The 16,572-nt window shown below is 39.6% G+C and overlaps 1 protein-coding gene across 3 annotated transcripts in view; it reads left to right on the top strand.

Moving 5' to 3' along the window:
* Pclo (piccolo presynaptic cytomatrix protein) overlaps positions 1 to 16,572 on the top strand; it is a 335,738-nt gene that overhangs the window by 150,296 nt on the left and 168,870 nt on the right. For all 3 annotated transcript variants that reach the window (XM_055612550.1, XM_055612549.1, XM_055612551.1), the window contains exons 5-6: positions 3,402 to 8,469; positions 8,839 to 10,856. In XM_055612550.1, the coding sequence (XP_055468525.1) occupies positions 3,402 to 8,469; positions 8,839 to 10,856 (7,086 nt within the window). The remainder of the gene's footprint in view (positions 1 to 3,401; positions 8,470 to 8,838; positions 10,857 to 16,572) is intronic.

The raw sequence follows: 16,572 nt of genomic DNA, 5'->3' as shown, positions 1-16,572 counted from the left end.
TTAAGAACCAGTCAACTACAAGAAAGGTAAATGGATGCCAAGTTTGGGTATGTAAAAATCCTTTTTAAAATGATTAATGGCAGTAATAAAGATTAATTTGTAAGTGCCTTATATCAGTGAAGCAAAGAACCTGATTAATGAGTGATCTGATGTTTCACAACTGAACTATGTAGTTAATTAGTTAGGCACATTATGCTGTGAGGGGATTCAGACCAAAATCTAGTTAGTGGGAGAAAAATTAACATTATGAATTTTAAAGTTATAAAGTTATAAACTTTATCAGTGTGTCTTGGTAAATGAACACGGCTCTCTTTGAATCTGGCAGTGAGATGCATTAGAAGCAACTCATTGATTCCTTATCAACCACTCTTAACATATTGTCTTGGGCAGCAAGTCCATAGAAGGAACATGCTATAGATTTGCTACCCCTTGATACAGAATAGGCATCAGAACAGCACCAGGGCCACAGAAATATAGTGATTAAAACATGTGAAGCATGTGAGAGAGAGACAGGACCAGAAGGGATGATTAGGTAGAGTATAGTACAGAGGAATGAGGGAAACATGGGACAGAGGAAAGTAATACACAGGCAAGTGTAGGGAAACTATTTTAGTATTGTATGATAGCATTTCATGAATATTTTTCATTACATTCTATGCATTTGGTCTTAATCTTATTTTTATAAAAATGTCAGGATAGATTTCAAAATCCATATTATAAGACTATAGTATCTCTTTTATAATGTTCAGTAATTGTTCCAAACAATAATTTTACTTTACCTTCACATGTATGAAATTTTATAACATCATTGGGCTTTACCATATCCGTAGGCACTAATACAGTATAAAAGCAGTGTTATCAAATTTAAATTCTGAAAGACCATATTTTGATTGATTTTCCCCCGTACCATGGTGTTTACTCTGAATGTTGGGTGGATGGCATTAACTAAAGAAATATGGAGAGTATATTGTGTTTAATAAACAAACTGCCCAATGGCATTATGAGGGATGCGATGCAATAGCGAAGTCCATTCAGGAAAACTTTTTAATTGCTCAGCCTGCTTTCTTTTTTATTTTATTTTATTTTTTTTTTCTTATCAGTTACATTTTATTAACTCTGTATTCCAGCCGTGTCCCGATCCCTCATTCCCTCCCAGTCCCTTCCTCCCTCCCTCATCTCCACCGTGCCCCTTTCCAAGCCCACTGATAGGGGGGACCTCCTCCCCATTCATCTGATCCTGTTTTATCAAGTATCTTCAGGACTGGCTGCAAAGCTCTCCTCTGTGGCCTAACAGGACTGCTCCTCCCTTGGGTGGGGAGGCCAAAGAGCCAGTCATTGAGTTCCTGTTAGAAATAGTCCTTGTTCCCCTCACTATGGGAAACCAATTGGTTACTGAGCTACCACAGGCTACATCTGAGCAGAGGTTCTAGGTTATATCCATACATGGTCCTTGGTTGAATGTCAGTCTCAGAAAAGACCCTGTGCCCAGATATATTTGGTCCTTGTGGAGCTCCTATCCTTTCTCCATCAGACTAACTCCCCTTCTTTCTTATGATTCCCTGTACTCTGCCAAAGGTTTGGTCATGAGTCTTTGCTTTGAAAACACTGCCAGTTAGAGTCTTTCAAATGCGCTCAGTAGACTCCTGTCATACGTTCAATTAGGAATAGTGCTTCCTCAAGACCCAGCTATACCACTGCTAGGTATATACCCAAAGTTTGCTCAAGTACACATAAGGGATATTTGCTCAACCATGTTTATAGCAGCTTTATTTGTAATAGCCAGAACCTGGAAACAACCCAGATGTCCATCAATGGAGGAATGGGTACAGCAATTGTGGTATTTTTACACAATGGAATACTACTCAGCAATCAAAAAGGAGGAAATCATGAAATTTGCAGGCAAATGGTGGGATCTAGAAAAGATCATCCTGAGTGAAATATCCCAGAAGGAGAAAGACAAACACGGTATATACTCACTTATATAGACCTACAAGATGTGATAAACATAATGAAATCTGTACACCTAAAAAAGATAATCAAGAGAGCAGACATGGGGTAAGATGATCAATCCTCATTTAGAAAGACAGATGGAATGTGCAGCCTGCTTTCTTATGGAGCCCAGGATCATCATCCCAGGGACGGTACAGGTACAATGGATGGGCAATCACTAGTTAAGAATATGTGTTACAGCAGGTTAATATAGAGGCATTTTTTCAACTGAGGTTCCTCCTTTCAGATAACTAGATTGTGTCAAGTTGATGTAAGCACAGAGGATTTAGAGGAGGGAAAACCATAATCAGGATATATTATATGAAAAACAGTTTTCCTTTTTTTAATTTTTATTTTCATATTAATCACAGGTCATTCACTTTGTGCCCAGCCATAGCCCCCTCCTTCTTTCCCTCCCAATTCCACCTTCCCTCCCTCATCTCCTCCCTGCCCCCTTCCAAGTCCACTGATAGGGCAGGTCCTTCCCCACTTCGATCTTACCCTAGCTCATCAGATATCTTCAGGACTGGCTGCAATGTACTCCTCTGTGGCCTAGCAAGGCTGCTCCTCCCTCGGCGTGGGGGGGGGGGCGCTCAAATAGACAGTCATTGAGTTCATGTCAGAAATAATCCTTGTTCTCCTTAATAGAGAAACCCACTTAGATACTGAGCTACCATGGGCTATATCCAAGCAGGGGTTCTAGGTTATATCCATACATGGTCCTTAGTTAGAGAAACAGTCTCCTAGAAGATGCCTGTTCCCTGATATATTTGATCCTTGTGGAGCTCCTGTCCTCTCCAGGTCATGCTAACTCCCCCTTCTTTCATATGATTCCCTGCACTCTGTCACAGGTTTGGTTATGAGTCTCAGCATGTGCTTTGATATACTACTAGCTAGAGTCTTTCAGAGGCCTTCTGCGGTAGGCTCCTGTCCTGTTACTTGTTTTCTCCTACTTCCAATGTCCACCCCTTTGAAAAATAGTTTTTCCAATTAAAGAAAAAGAATACACACACACACATACAAGAAGAAGAAGAGAAAGAGAGACAAAGGAGAGACATTTTTTCTTTTAACAAATTGAACTTCATCCCAAAGTAAATGTACTGATATAGATACTATATTTGAAGCAAAGTGAAATTAAAATGAAAAAGGGTATCATAAAATAAATGGGAGGAAATTAAGTGACATTGAGAATTAACATGTAATTTAAATTTAGGTTAAATGAAAACTAACCAATGTTAGTGAATATCAACTGTTCTCATTTTTTTCTCATACAAACATTTTTAAAACTATCATCTTATAGTTGTTTTTTCATAATTATTTCTTAATTATTAATTATTTCTTAATAGTAATGGAGAAGCCATATGATTAGTTTGGCTCTAATATGTTTGTCTGTATCTTTTCCACTCTGCCAGGAAAAGGAAGAAGACAAATCAGACACCTCCAGTTCTCAGCAGCCCAAGAGCCCGCAAGGTCTGAGTGACACTGGATATTCTTCTGATGGAATATCAGGTTCTCTTGGTGAAATCCCAAGCCTTATACCAAGTGATGAAAAAGACTTACTCAAAGGACTCAAAAAGGACTCTTTCTCACAAGAAAGCAGCCCTTCTAGCCCCTCGGACTTAGCTAAGTTGGAAAGTACAGTACTATCTATTTTGGAAGCTCAGGCAAGTACACTAGTTGGTGAAAAATCAGAAAAGAAAACACAGCCCCAGAAGGTGTCTCCTGAGCATCCTCAGGACCAGCAGAAAACTGAGACTCCATTGGAAACTCTGGACATTACTATTTCAGAGCAGGATGTCAAACAGAGTCCAGAACAGAAAGAAACTTCAAAAAAGGATAGCCAACAAGGTATTCCTTCCAGGAAGGACCATAAAGAAAAGCCTGAGCTGGTTGATGATCTAAGTCCAAGAAGAGCATCCTATGATTCAATTGAAGACAGCAGTGAAAGTGAAAACTCCCCTGTTGTACGTAGGAAGCGGAGAACTAGTGTTGGCTCATCAAGCAGTGATGAGTACAAACAGGAAGACAGTCAAGGTTCAGGGGAAGAGGAGGACTTCATTCGAAAACAGATCATAGAGATGAGTGCTGATGAGGATGCTTCTGGCTCTGAAGATGATGAATTCATTAGGAGCCAACTCAAAGAGATTGGGGGTGTTACTGAGAGCCAAAAGAGGGAAGAAACAAAAGGGAAAGGTAAAAGCGTGTCGGGGAAACACAGACGACTGACTCGCAAGAGTAGTACTAGCTTTGATGATGATGCAGGGAGACGCCATTCCTGGCATGACGAGGATGATGAAACATTTGATGAAAGTCCTGAACTCAAATTCAGAGAAACCAAAAGTCAGGAGAGTGAAGAAGTTGTTGTTGCTGGAGGGGGAGGGTTACGTCGATTTAAGACAATAGAACTTAACAGCACAACAGCAGATAAATATTCTGCAGAATCCTCTCAGAAAAAGACAACTTTGTATTTCGATGAAGAGCCCGAATTAGAGATGGAAAGCCTGACGGACTCACCTGAAGACAGATCTAGAGGAGAGGGGTCCTCTAGTCTCCATGCATCCAGCTTCACACCTGGCACGTCCCCTACATCAGTGTCATCCCTTGATGAGGACAGTGACAGTAGCCCAAGTCACAAAAAAGGAGAAAGTAAGCAGCAGCGCAAAGCTCGGCATAGGTCACATGGCCCTCTCTTACCTACCATTGAAGATTCTTCTGAGGAAGAAGAATTGCGAGAGGAAGAGGAATTATTAAAAGAGCAAGAGAAGCAGCGAGAATTAGAGCAGCAACAAAGGAAGAGTTCTAGTAAGAAGTCGAAAAAAGACAAAGATGAACTTCGAGCTCAGAGAAGGAGAGAACGACCAAAGACACCACCTAGTAATCTCTCTCCCATCGAAGATGCATCTCCCACAGAAGAACTACGACAGGCAGCAGAAATGGAGGAGCTCCACAGGTCCTCTTGTTCTGAATACTCACCTAGCATAGAGTCAGATCCAGAAGGATTTGAAATAAGCCCTGAGAAAATAATTGAAGTTCAAAAAGTTTATAAATTGCCCACAGCTGTGTCTTTATACTCACCAACAGATGAGCAATCTGCTATGCAGAAAGAAGGTGTTCAGAAGGCTTTAAAAAGTGCTGAGGAGATTTATGAAGAAATGATGCATAAACCCCACAAATATAAAGCTTTTCCAGCTGCAAATGAACGAGATGAAGTGTTTGAAAAAGAGCCATTGTATGGTGGTATGTTAATAGAGGACTACATTTATGAATCTTTAGTAGAGGACACATATAATGGATCAGTAGATGGCAGTCTCCTCACAAGACAAGATGAACAAAATGGATTTATGCAGCAGAGAGGAAGAGAGCAAAAAGTAAGACTCCCGGAGCAGATTTATGATGATCCTATGCAGAAAATCACAGACCTCCAGAAAGAGTTTTATGAGTTGGAAAGCTTACATTCTGTGGTGCCTCAAGAAGACATTGTCTCAAGCTCTTATATCATTCCAGAAAGCCATGAGATAGTAGATCTGGGCACCATGGTGACTTCTACCAGTGAAGAAAAGAAACTATTAGATGCTGATAGTGCCTATGAAGAACTCATGAAGCGACAACAAATGCAGGTAACAGATGGATCAAGCCCAATACAGACCATTGTTGAGGATGAAATGGCAGAGTCTAATATGGACTTTGACAGGGTGCAAGATGCCTCTTTGACATCAAGTATCCTTTCTGGAGCATCTCTGACAGATTCAACCAGCAGTGCAACTCTCTCTATCCCAGATGTTAAGATAACCCAACATTTTTCAACAGAAGAACTTGATGATGAATATGTAACTGATTATACAAGAGAAATTCAAGAGATAATCGCACATGAATCACTGATATTGACCTACTCTGAGCCTTCAGAAAGTGCTACATCTGTTCCACCTTCTGACACACCTTCTCTCACATCATCTGTTTCTTCTGTTTGCACCACAGATAGCTCCTCACCTGTTACTGCCCTGGATAGCCTAACAACTGTTTATACAGAGCCAGTAGATGTGATAACAAAATTTGAAGACTCTGAGGGAATTTCTTCAACTTATTTTCCAGGCAGTGTTATAGACTATCCAGAAGATATAAGTGTATCTGTAGATAGGACTATTACACCAGAAATTAGAAGTAATACTGATCATATTGTGATTTCCTTCTCTAGTATAGCACCTTCTATCACAGAATCTGTAGAAACTAAAGCTGAGAGGCTGCGAGCTGAGAGCATTTCCACTGACTTACCTATATCTGAAAAAGATATAATAACAGAAAGGAAGGAAACTGGGGATGGAATTATTCTGGAAGTTTTGGATGCTTACAAAGATAAAAGGGAAGAGTCTGAGGCTAGACCAACGATTAGCCTACCTGAAATGGGGTTAGATCAAACACCTTCCTCTGTAATAGCCGCTCAAATGAAAGAACAACCTGTATCTCCACATTCTTTATCTGGGAAGATCTCTGCTCAGGAAAAGTCCACATATCGGTTTCCATCTGGCAGTCTTCCTGTTTCTACCCCTTCATCTAAATCTCGTCCATTTCTCCGAGGTTCTTCTTTGGACATATCAGCCCAACCACCTCCTCCCCCTCCACCCCCTCCTCCTCCACCCCCTCCACCACCTCCTCCCCCACCCCCACCATTGCCCCCAGCAACTTCACCTAAGCCAGCCATTTATCCTAAAAAAAAGTTGGCAGTTGCAGCTCCAGTGACTCCAACTACTATTGTTACAACCCATGTTGATGCCATTACTACAGTAGAGAGCACACCTGCTCGGAGGAGTAATGGGTTACCTACAACCAAAATATGTGCTACTGCACCCCCTCCTGTCCCTCCTAAGCCTTCTTCAGTTCCAATTGGACTTGTGTTTACACATAGACCAGAGGCAAGCAAACCTCCAATTGCCCCCAAGCCAGCAGTTCCTCAGATTCCAGTGACTACACAGAAAACAACAGATACATGCCCCAAACCAACAGGTCTATCTTTAACTTCAAGTATGTCCTTAAATTTAGTGACTACAGCAGATTACAAACTGCCTTCCCCTACCTCACCACTTTCCCCACACTCTAACAAATCCTCACCAAGATATTCTAAGTCTCTCATGGAGACTTATGTGGTTATTACACTGCCCTCTGAACCTGGGACTCCAACAGATTCTTCTGCTGCTCAAGCCATTACCAGTTGGCCCTTGGGATCGCCCCCAAAAGATCTGGTTTCTCTTGAAACGGTGTTTTCCATAGTTCCTCCTATGACAGCTATAGAAATTCCAAGTTCCTCACAGCCAACTGTGTATGCTTCGGGAGCTTTGGGCACATTTTCTGATGCCCCTGTTGCAACACCATCTCTATTTCAAGGAGCTCCAACTCCGCTTACACAATTACTTCCAACAGAAGGTTCAAAAACTGAATTTTCCACAACGAGGAGTACAGTTTCAAGTGTTGCTCCGAGAAGCGTTTCCATACCGATTCCTCCAGAGCCTCTTGCTCTAGATAGGCATCAGTACAAGGAAAATGGGAAATTGCAACTTATTGGTGATGCCATTGATTTACGTACAATAACAAAAACAGAAGCTAAAGCAACTGAAAAAGGTATGGATCTTTCTGCTTCAGCAATGGATGTGAAAAGGCAAACCACAGCAAATGGATCTTATGGGAGACAGATCAGTGCCATCCAACCTTCTATCATAAATCTCAGTGCACCTTCCTCATTAGTAACTCCAATCACCATGGACTCTGAGACAGTGGCTGTTGTCACATGCCCAGATTCTACAATTTACACAACAGGCACAGAAAGCCAAGTGAGTATAGAACATGCAATGGCATCACCACTCCAGCTCACTATAGCAAAACATACTGAGTCACCATACAGGAAACCTAGTGGCCAGACCTTTCCTATGGTTAGAGATGAAGCACCAATAAACTTGTCACTAGGTCCTTCAGCTCAGGCAGTGACATTGGCTGTTACAAAGCCTGTCACAGTGCCTCCTGTTGGTGTCACAAATGGATGGACTGACAGCACCATATCTCAGGGGATCACTGATGGAGAAGTAGTAGATCTCAGCACATCAAAGTCTCATAGAACTGTTGTAACAATGGATGACTCTACTTCAAATGTGGTGACCAAAATAATAGAAGATGATGAAAAACCTGTTGATTTGACTGCAGGAAGAAGAGCTGTGTGCTGTGACATGGTTTACAAGTTGCCCTTTGGAAGGAGCTGCACAGCACAGCAGCCTGCAACTACTCTTCCTGAAGACCGTTTTGGTTATAGGGATGACCACTATCAATATGATAGATCAGGGCCATATGGTTACAGAGGGATTGGTGGAATGAAACCTTCCATGTCTGACACTAACCTAGCAGAAGCTGGACATTTTTTCTATAAAAGTAAGAATGCTTTTGATTATTCTGGAGGAACTGATGCAGCAGTAGATCTAACTTCAGGGAGAGTGTCTACAGGTCAGTATGATGATGTAGCAATAGACCCTGCCTAGAAATGTCATTACAGTGTTATGCATCTTGTTTCAGGATGAAAAAATAGCCCAACCCTAGTTTTATTTACATTTTTTTTTTTTTTTTGCTTTCCTTGGATGTGTTGGCAGTATTTTTAAAGTACATGTGCATTTTTGTTTCTTCATGGTTCTTGGTGTTGTCGTTGCCTGCATGTGCCTGCATGTTCAACATTGCTTTTCTTCCGCATCTAATTAGGTTAACCTGTGGATTTGCATGCAGTCCCATTCATTGCGCTCATCAAGATAAAAGGGCTTTCAGACCCAAACAGCATCATTCATTCTGAGAACTGGACTATAACTCTACCCTGTATTTCAGGTGAGGTAATGGATTATTCAAGCAAGACTACAGGTCCATACCCAGAAACACGCCAAGTCATTTCAGGAGTTGGGATTAGTACCCCGCAGTATTCCACAGCAAGAATGACTCCACCTCCAGGACCCCAGTATGGTGTGGGAAGTGTTTTGAGGTCATCTAATGGTGTTGTCTATTCTTCAGTAGCAACTCCAATTCCCTCCACATTTGCTATCACCACTCAACCTGGCTCCATTTTCAGTACCACAGTCAGGGATTTATCAGGTATTCACACAACAGATGCAGTGACTTCATTATCAGCCCTGCATCAAAGCCAGCCAATGCCTCGATCATATTTCATAACAACAGGTGCATCAGAAACAGACATCTCAGTAACAAGTATTGACATCAATGCTAGTCTGCAAACTATTACTATGGAAACTCTTCCTGCTGAGACAATAGACTCTGTTCCGACTTTAACCACAGCATCTGAAGTATTCTCTGAGGTGGTCGGAGAGGAAAGCACTCTTTTAATTGTCCCTGATGAAGACAAACAACAGCAGCAACTTGACTTGGAGCGCGAGCTCCTGGAACTAGAGAAAATCAAGCAGCAACGCTTTGCTGAGGAACTAGAGTGGGAACGTCAGGAGATTCAGAGGTTCCGAGAACAAGAGAAGATCATGGTTCAAAAGAAGCTGGAGGAGCTGCAATCTATGAAGCAGCATCTTCTCTATCAGCAGGAAGAAGAGCGGCAGGCCCAGTTCATGATGAGGCAGGAGACGCTAGCTCAGCAACAGTTACAGCTTGAGCAGATCCAACAGCTGCAACAACAGCTGCACCAGCAGCTTGAGGAGCAAAAACTTCGCCAAATCTACCAGTATAACTATGACCCCTCTGGAACTGCTTCCCCACAAACCACTACTGAGCAGGCAATTTTGGAGGGTCAGTATGCCGCTCCAGAGGGCAGTCAGTTTTGGGCCACTGAAGATGCCACCACTACAGCATCCACTGTGGTAGCCATTGAAATACCACAGAGCCAAGGATGGTACACTGTTCAGTCTGACGGTGTGACGCAGTACATTGCTCCGCCTGGCATCTTGAACACTGTTTCAGAGATACCTCTGACTGATGTTGTGGTAAAAGAGGAGAAACAACCCAAAAAAAGAAGTTCCGGAGCCAAAGTTCGGGGGCAGTATGATGAGATGGGGGAAAACATGGCCGATGATCCACGGAATTTAAAAAAGATAGTGGACAGTGGTGTACAAACTGATGATGAAGAAACTGCTGATCGGAATTATGCAAGTAGGAGGAGAAGAACTAAAAAAAGTGTTGATACCAGTGTCCAAACTGATGATGAAGATCAAGATGAATGGGATATGCCTTCCAGGTCAAGGAGAAAAGTGCGTTCGGGAAAATATGGAGATAACACGACAGAGGGTGACAAGACCAAACCCCTTTCTAAAGTCTCCAGTGTAGCAGTTCAGACAGTCGCAGAGATATCTGTGCAAACTGAACCAGTGGGAACCATAAGAACACCTTCCATACGAGCACGGGTGGATGCCAAGGTAGAAATAATTAAGCACATTTCAGCACCTGAAAAGACTTACAAAGGGGGCAGTTTAGGATGTCAAACAGAAACAGATTCAGACACACAGAGTCCTCCATATCTGGGTGCCACATCTCCACCCAAAGACAAGAAACGCCCAACACCTTTAGAGATTGGTTATTCATCATCTCACCTTCGGGCAGACACCACAGTGCAGCTGGCTCCTTCCCCACCCAAATCTCCAAAAGTCCTTTACTCTCCCATCTCACCACTTTCCCCAGGCAACGCCTTAGAACCAGCCTTTGTACCTTATGAAAAACCCCTCACTGATGACATAAGTCCACAGAATGTACTCCATCCAGATATGGCTAAAGTTCCCCCAGCAAGTCCTAAGACAGCCAAGATGATGCAGCGTTCTATGTCTGACCCCAAGCCTCTGAGTCCAACAGCAGACGAGAGTTCCAGGGCTCCTTTTCAGTATTCCGAGGGCTTCACGGTAAGAGGGATTCTATTTAGCTAGAAGACAATGGATGAGTTGATGTTAATCATGTGTTTGCAGATTTAGAAGGTAACAAAAGTAGCATGTAGAAAGTGAAATACTAAAGTTGAGGGAGCACTATTTCACATATTTAAATATGTGAGGAGGGGACCTGATTGGGAGAGGGGCAAAAAAGACCACATTCACTTAAAAGTGGGGAAGGAAAAAGTTGTTATGTGAGACAAACTGAACAAAGTTGGTTGTTTTATGAAGTTTGAGACTGAAGTTCTGTTCCTATCTGAAAATTTTTAAGTTGTAGACTGCTTTCAGTGTATGTAACCAGCATTCCTGCCCCCACTTGATGGGATAAACACTAAATATAAACAAACAAGGCAAAGGATGAAAGATGAGGGTGCATTTAGATCAGGGGCGCTAAAACTCATTATTGGAGTGTTGGTCAAATGTATGCACTCAGTCTCTTCTTCCAGACAGAATATTTACCACATTCATCTATGCATATTTTGTTTGTGGCAATTTCCTTAAGCTAACCTCAAGTCAGCCTTACTGTTAGTGTTCATAGAAGTATAACTAACTTTTACGTTTCTCTGAATAGAAGAGATTATTTTATGAGGCAGCTTTGTCTATGAGAAGAAATAGATAGGTATTCTAGGTATATAAAGGTCTCCGTAAATGTGAATTAAAAATATTAATTAACCACAATAGCAGGCATATTGTAGTTAATAAAATAAATTATATATGGTTTAAGTATGAAATAAGTTTTGAGGTTTTTGTTTTTTTTAATTAATGTTTTCCCTAGTACAGTAGTTTTTACTTCGGGACCTTCAAACTCCAGCTTCTAAATACAAATAGTCTGAGATATTGTTATTTCCACAGATCCCTATGTGTTAAACAGTGGCCATAGTTTATAAAATAAAATAAAATTTATATAATGTAGTAAGTCTGTTTATAGTTATATAGATAATGTCTATAATCATCTGTAATAAAGAATCATGTCAATTAAAATTTCACATCTAAATTTCCTATGCTTGCGATAGAATTTAATTATCTTCTGTATTTCCTTCTTAAGGAGTATTGTGAACCAGTAAAACTATCCTTATGTCGGTACAAAAAAACAAAATCATAGTCAGAGAGTCACATATTGGGATTCCACTCAATTTTTGATTAATTCATGATGGCTTTGCTGCTAGAACCTATTAATTTGGTTGGAAAAGTTATTTAAGTAATTATAGCATATATTTATTTTTATAACTATGGCCTATAAATTAATGTAAATAATGAAATGGAAAAACAGTATGTTTTGAGCTTTTAAAGTAGTGTTCTAACCTTTAAACCTTTTGATCAGTTATGACTGAGATTCAAGTTTTTAGTATTTTCCTCACATTGTTCTCTATGACTTTGTAAATATGCAGGGAAGGAAACAATGGGCTCCACGAGTATACTAAGCAATATTAACAATAATAACTAACTTTGAAATATCCTTAGGTTACTGAGCCTTGGAACATAATTTCAACTTCTTCTAGTTGGCCAACTTTAACACACACTAAGATATGGGATAATTGCATACAGACTTAAATTTATTGTGCTATTGTATTGCGTGCACAATACAAATACAACATGGTTCATTGACTATATAAGAAAAAATAGCACATTAGAAGCATTGTAACCAATTTGAGTATGGCATGCATCTTATGACTTGTTTAGATACAAATGTTTAGACATTCTCTGAATGTATTTTAAAATTTCAGTTTCTTAATGTTAATGATGGTTAAAAATAACCTCCATAAGTGACATTCATAGTCAATGTTTAAATAGTACATTCAAGTAGTCTAGCTCAGTAATTTGCAGACTGTAAATTTTCATAGACCACTAAAATGAGGAAAAGATTTGCCATTTACTAGACATTAAGATATTGGTAGGACCCATCTAACACAAGGTAAATGTTAGAGTATATAAAAGCCCAGATTAGCATCTTCTTCCCCCAGTAGCTCAGGAGAGGAGTGGTTCAGAGAAAACATCCTGGAACATGAAGACTAAGGTCTTGAAGAGAAAGATGAAAGTCACTCCAAATAACGAACAAAAGTTATTCACATACTCAGACTGATAGATACAGCTAAGAGCAGGCATTTTATTTTTATTATACTTTTATGTTATATTTATTTATATTTAATAATTATATTTATTTATATTTAATAAAAACTGAGTGGTGACTGAGAGGTTAATTACAAGGAACCTAATGAACTAAATTAGAAAATCAATTATTTCCTTTGTCCATGGAAGTTAGATCAAACTCATCATGATTTCACCTCTAGACTCCTGTTCTTCCCTTTCCTGTAATCAGTTCTCCAAGGAACAAGTAGAGTAGTTTTTTATTAAATTCTATGTAAGCATATATATCAGTTGTTTCACAATTTAAACTCACTACTAGAATCTTACTGAGTTCAATAAATACTTTCTTAATGAAAATATTCTTTATGAAATATATTATTCTGACTGTTTTCTCCTTTCTCATATCCTCTCAGATCTTCATATCTGCACCCATCCAACTCTGTGCCTTCTAACTCTTTTTTATAAAAAAGCAGTTAAAAGAGAATAAAATAAAAAGGTAAAAGCCTGAGAAATGCACTCACAGAGAGAGAGAGACATACACACAAAGAAAATAAAATCCATGAAAACACAAAATCAGAAAACGTAATATACAAGTGAAAGACTACTGAGGTACAAAATGCCAAAGCAGAAAAGTATGAAATACAAAAATGTTCTCCAAAAATACCATTGAGTTGTTTTTGTGTTGTCTCTCTACCGTTAGGCATGGACCCTGAGACCCTTAAGTATGGTTTGTATACCCAGGGAGGCTCCATTGGGGAACATTAATTGTTCCTTTGCAATCAGTTGACAATTGGAGATAGTGTCTTTGTTAAGGATGGGAGCTCAGTCCACTTCTCCTCTCAGCATTGTGACCCTGTTTGTCTTAGATCTGAGCAGGCTCTGTATATATTGCCACAGTCTCTGCAAGTTCCTATGTGCATGAATCCTGTTTTGTCTGGAAGACACTACTCCCTTGATGTCTTCCATCTCCTCTGGCTCTTACAATATTGCCACCTCCTCTTCTGCAGAGTTCCCTGTGCTTCAAGAAGGTATATTTGATAGAGATATATCATTTAGGACTGACTTTTTAAAAGTCTCTCACTATCTACACATTGTCCAGTATTATGCCTCTGTATTAGTATCCATCCATTGCAGAAAGAAATTTCTCTAATGGTGACTGAATGAAACATAGACCTATAGGTATAGGAGAATGTTGTTAGGAGTCATTTAATTGTGTTCCCTTAGCAAAACAATAGTATTTGGTGTGCCCCTAGGTCCATGGCCTATCTATTTTTAGGTTCTTGGCTACCTAAGCAATGTCAGGCATGGTTTCATCTCATAGAGTGGACCTTAAGTCCAATCAGATGGTTACTCCCATAATATTTGTACATCATGCAGTAAATCATGCAGGCAGATCATCATTGTAGACCTCAGGATTTGTAGCTGGGCTGGTAGTGACCTTTCTCCTCTGAATGTGTACAAAGCACCTTCTAGTACTATGAACACTTGTCTGTAGGGGTAAAGAAAGCCCTGGATAGACACCACATTGAATTCTCTATGTTCGATGAGATATATAAGTACTGTCTTCATCAATACGGCTTTGCCCATCGCTTTGCAGAGAGCAAGCAATAGCCTTGGCAATAGCCTGAGTAGTTTGGAGGTTTCAGTGTGTCTCCTCTGGCTAACTTAATGAAATCTACTTACACTGGAGGTTTAGGTTGGTGACAAAAGAAGTCTAGTTTCAGCTGTGTCTCCCTCCTCATTTAGTGACTCCATTTAGATTTTATGTTAATATTTTAAGAAGCTTGTACTGCATGTAGATTTCCATACGACCCCTCAAAAATGGTCCTCAATGTTAGTTTCTCTTCTTCATACACCCTTCCTGTCTTAGTTGTTTTTCTATTACTATGAAGAGACATCATGGCCAAGGCAACCTTTAGAAAAGAAAACATTTAATTGCAGTTTTAGAGGATTAGTCCATGATTGTTATAACATGAAGCAGACATACATGGAACTGTAGTAGAGGCAGAGTTTTATATCCTGAGCTAAGGGCAGCAAGCAGAGAGAAAGAGATACTGGCCCTGATGTGAGGTTTGAAGCATAAAAGTCTACCCCCAGGAACATACCTCTTCCAACAACCTCAAACCCATCCCAACAAGACCACACCTCCCAACACTTCCCAAAAAGTTCTACCAACTAGGGACAAGCATTTAAATATAAGAGCCTATGGTGCTATTCTCATTAAAACTACCATACGCCCTAACCGTTATCTTCCCTTCTATTCTCCATTTAATACTGCTATTCTAGTACACCCCCATCTTTCATAAATATATATTCTATATCCCCTTCCTTGGGTGAACCTCTCCCCCCCCCAGTCTTTACTCTTTGCATAGCCTCTGTTGTTATATGGATTGTGTAGTTGTATATCCATTGAAAGCCTAAAAGCTAACATTCATCTATAAGAAAATATATTTGTCTTTTGAGATCTGGTTTACCTCACTCGGGATGATTTGTTCTTGCTCCATCCATTATTTGTGAATTTTATGATTTCATTTTTTTTAAAACAACTGGATAATATTCTAATGTTCAAATCTACCACATCTTCATTTTCCATTCATGTATTGGTGGACATCTAGGCTGTTTCCAGTTTCTGGTTATTATTAACAGAGAGGCAATGAGCATGAATGAGCAAGTGTCTCAGTAGTAGGATATAGATAGAGTCTTTTGGGTGTATGACCAAGACTGTTAATAGCTGGATCTTGAGGTAAATCTACTGCCAGCTTCCTGAGGATTTGCCAGACTGATTTCTGATGAGTATTTCCTTTACCCTACGTTCGCACTAGCAGGAGCTGTCATTTGTTTTATTGATCTTTGCCATTCTGACTGGTTTAAGATGAAATCTCAAAGTAGTTTTGATTTACATTTCTTAAGAAGGCCCTTTATAACATACCCTGCCTGTCTCACAATGTCATCTGTTAGCTCCTGAATATTTTCCACTCCTTGCTCTGCTCCAACCACCAGCCTGCTGTGATTTGGATGTACCAGTATCATCCGCATTACTCTAACCCAGGGTCTACTTCTGGATTTCTACCAGGTCTTTGTATATCTCACTCTTACTTGATGAGTTTTTGCTCAGATATTCAGCAAAGACCAGCCTGCCAAATTTGCTTATATACAACACTTATGAGATTAAGTCTCACCTCTGCCTCTAAATTTATACATAATGTACATGAAATATTATCTTTATTATATAGTAGAATATATGAATATCAATATGAAATAATATCATTATTATCCAGAGAATATTCATAATTCATATAAAATGATATCTAGGAGAATATAAGCTTAGATTTTATTCATGTGTAAGGATTTTACTTGCTGAGTTCACAGGTTTATATAATGCACAGAAAAATGATTGACAAAAAAACAAACTCTATTTTTTTCCAGTTTGGAGGGTGTCACAAATTTTTAGCTACCACTAAAACAAAAAGCAAAAGTTAAGTCTGAAATAAATAAATAAACAATACTCACTTGCTAAATAATGTATACATTTTATGTATGTATATAGTATATACATATACATATATATATATATATATATATATATATATATATATATATATATATA

The sequence above is a fragment of the Psammomys obesus genome, unplaced genomic scaffold, assembly GCF_907164565.1.
Source record: "Psammomys obesus unplaced genomic scaffold, mPsaObe1.curated_primary_1811, whole genome shotgun sequence".
Lineage (NCBI taxonomy): Eukaryota > Metazoa > Chordata > Mammalia > Rodentia > Muridae > Psammomys > Psammomys obesus.
Note: the sequence above shows the minus strand (reverse complement) of the source record. Positions and strands in the feature narration are given on the sequence as shown.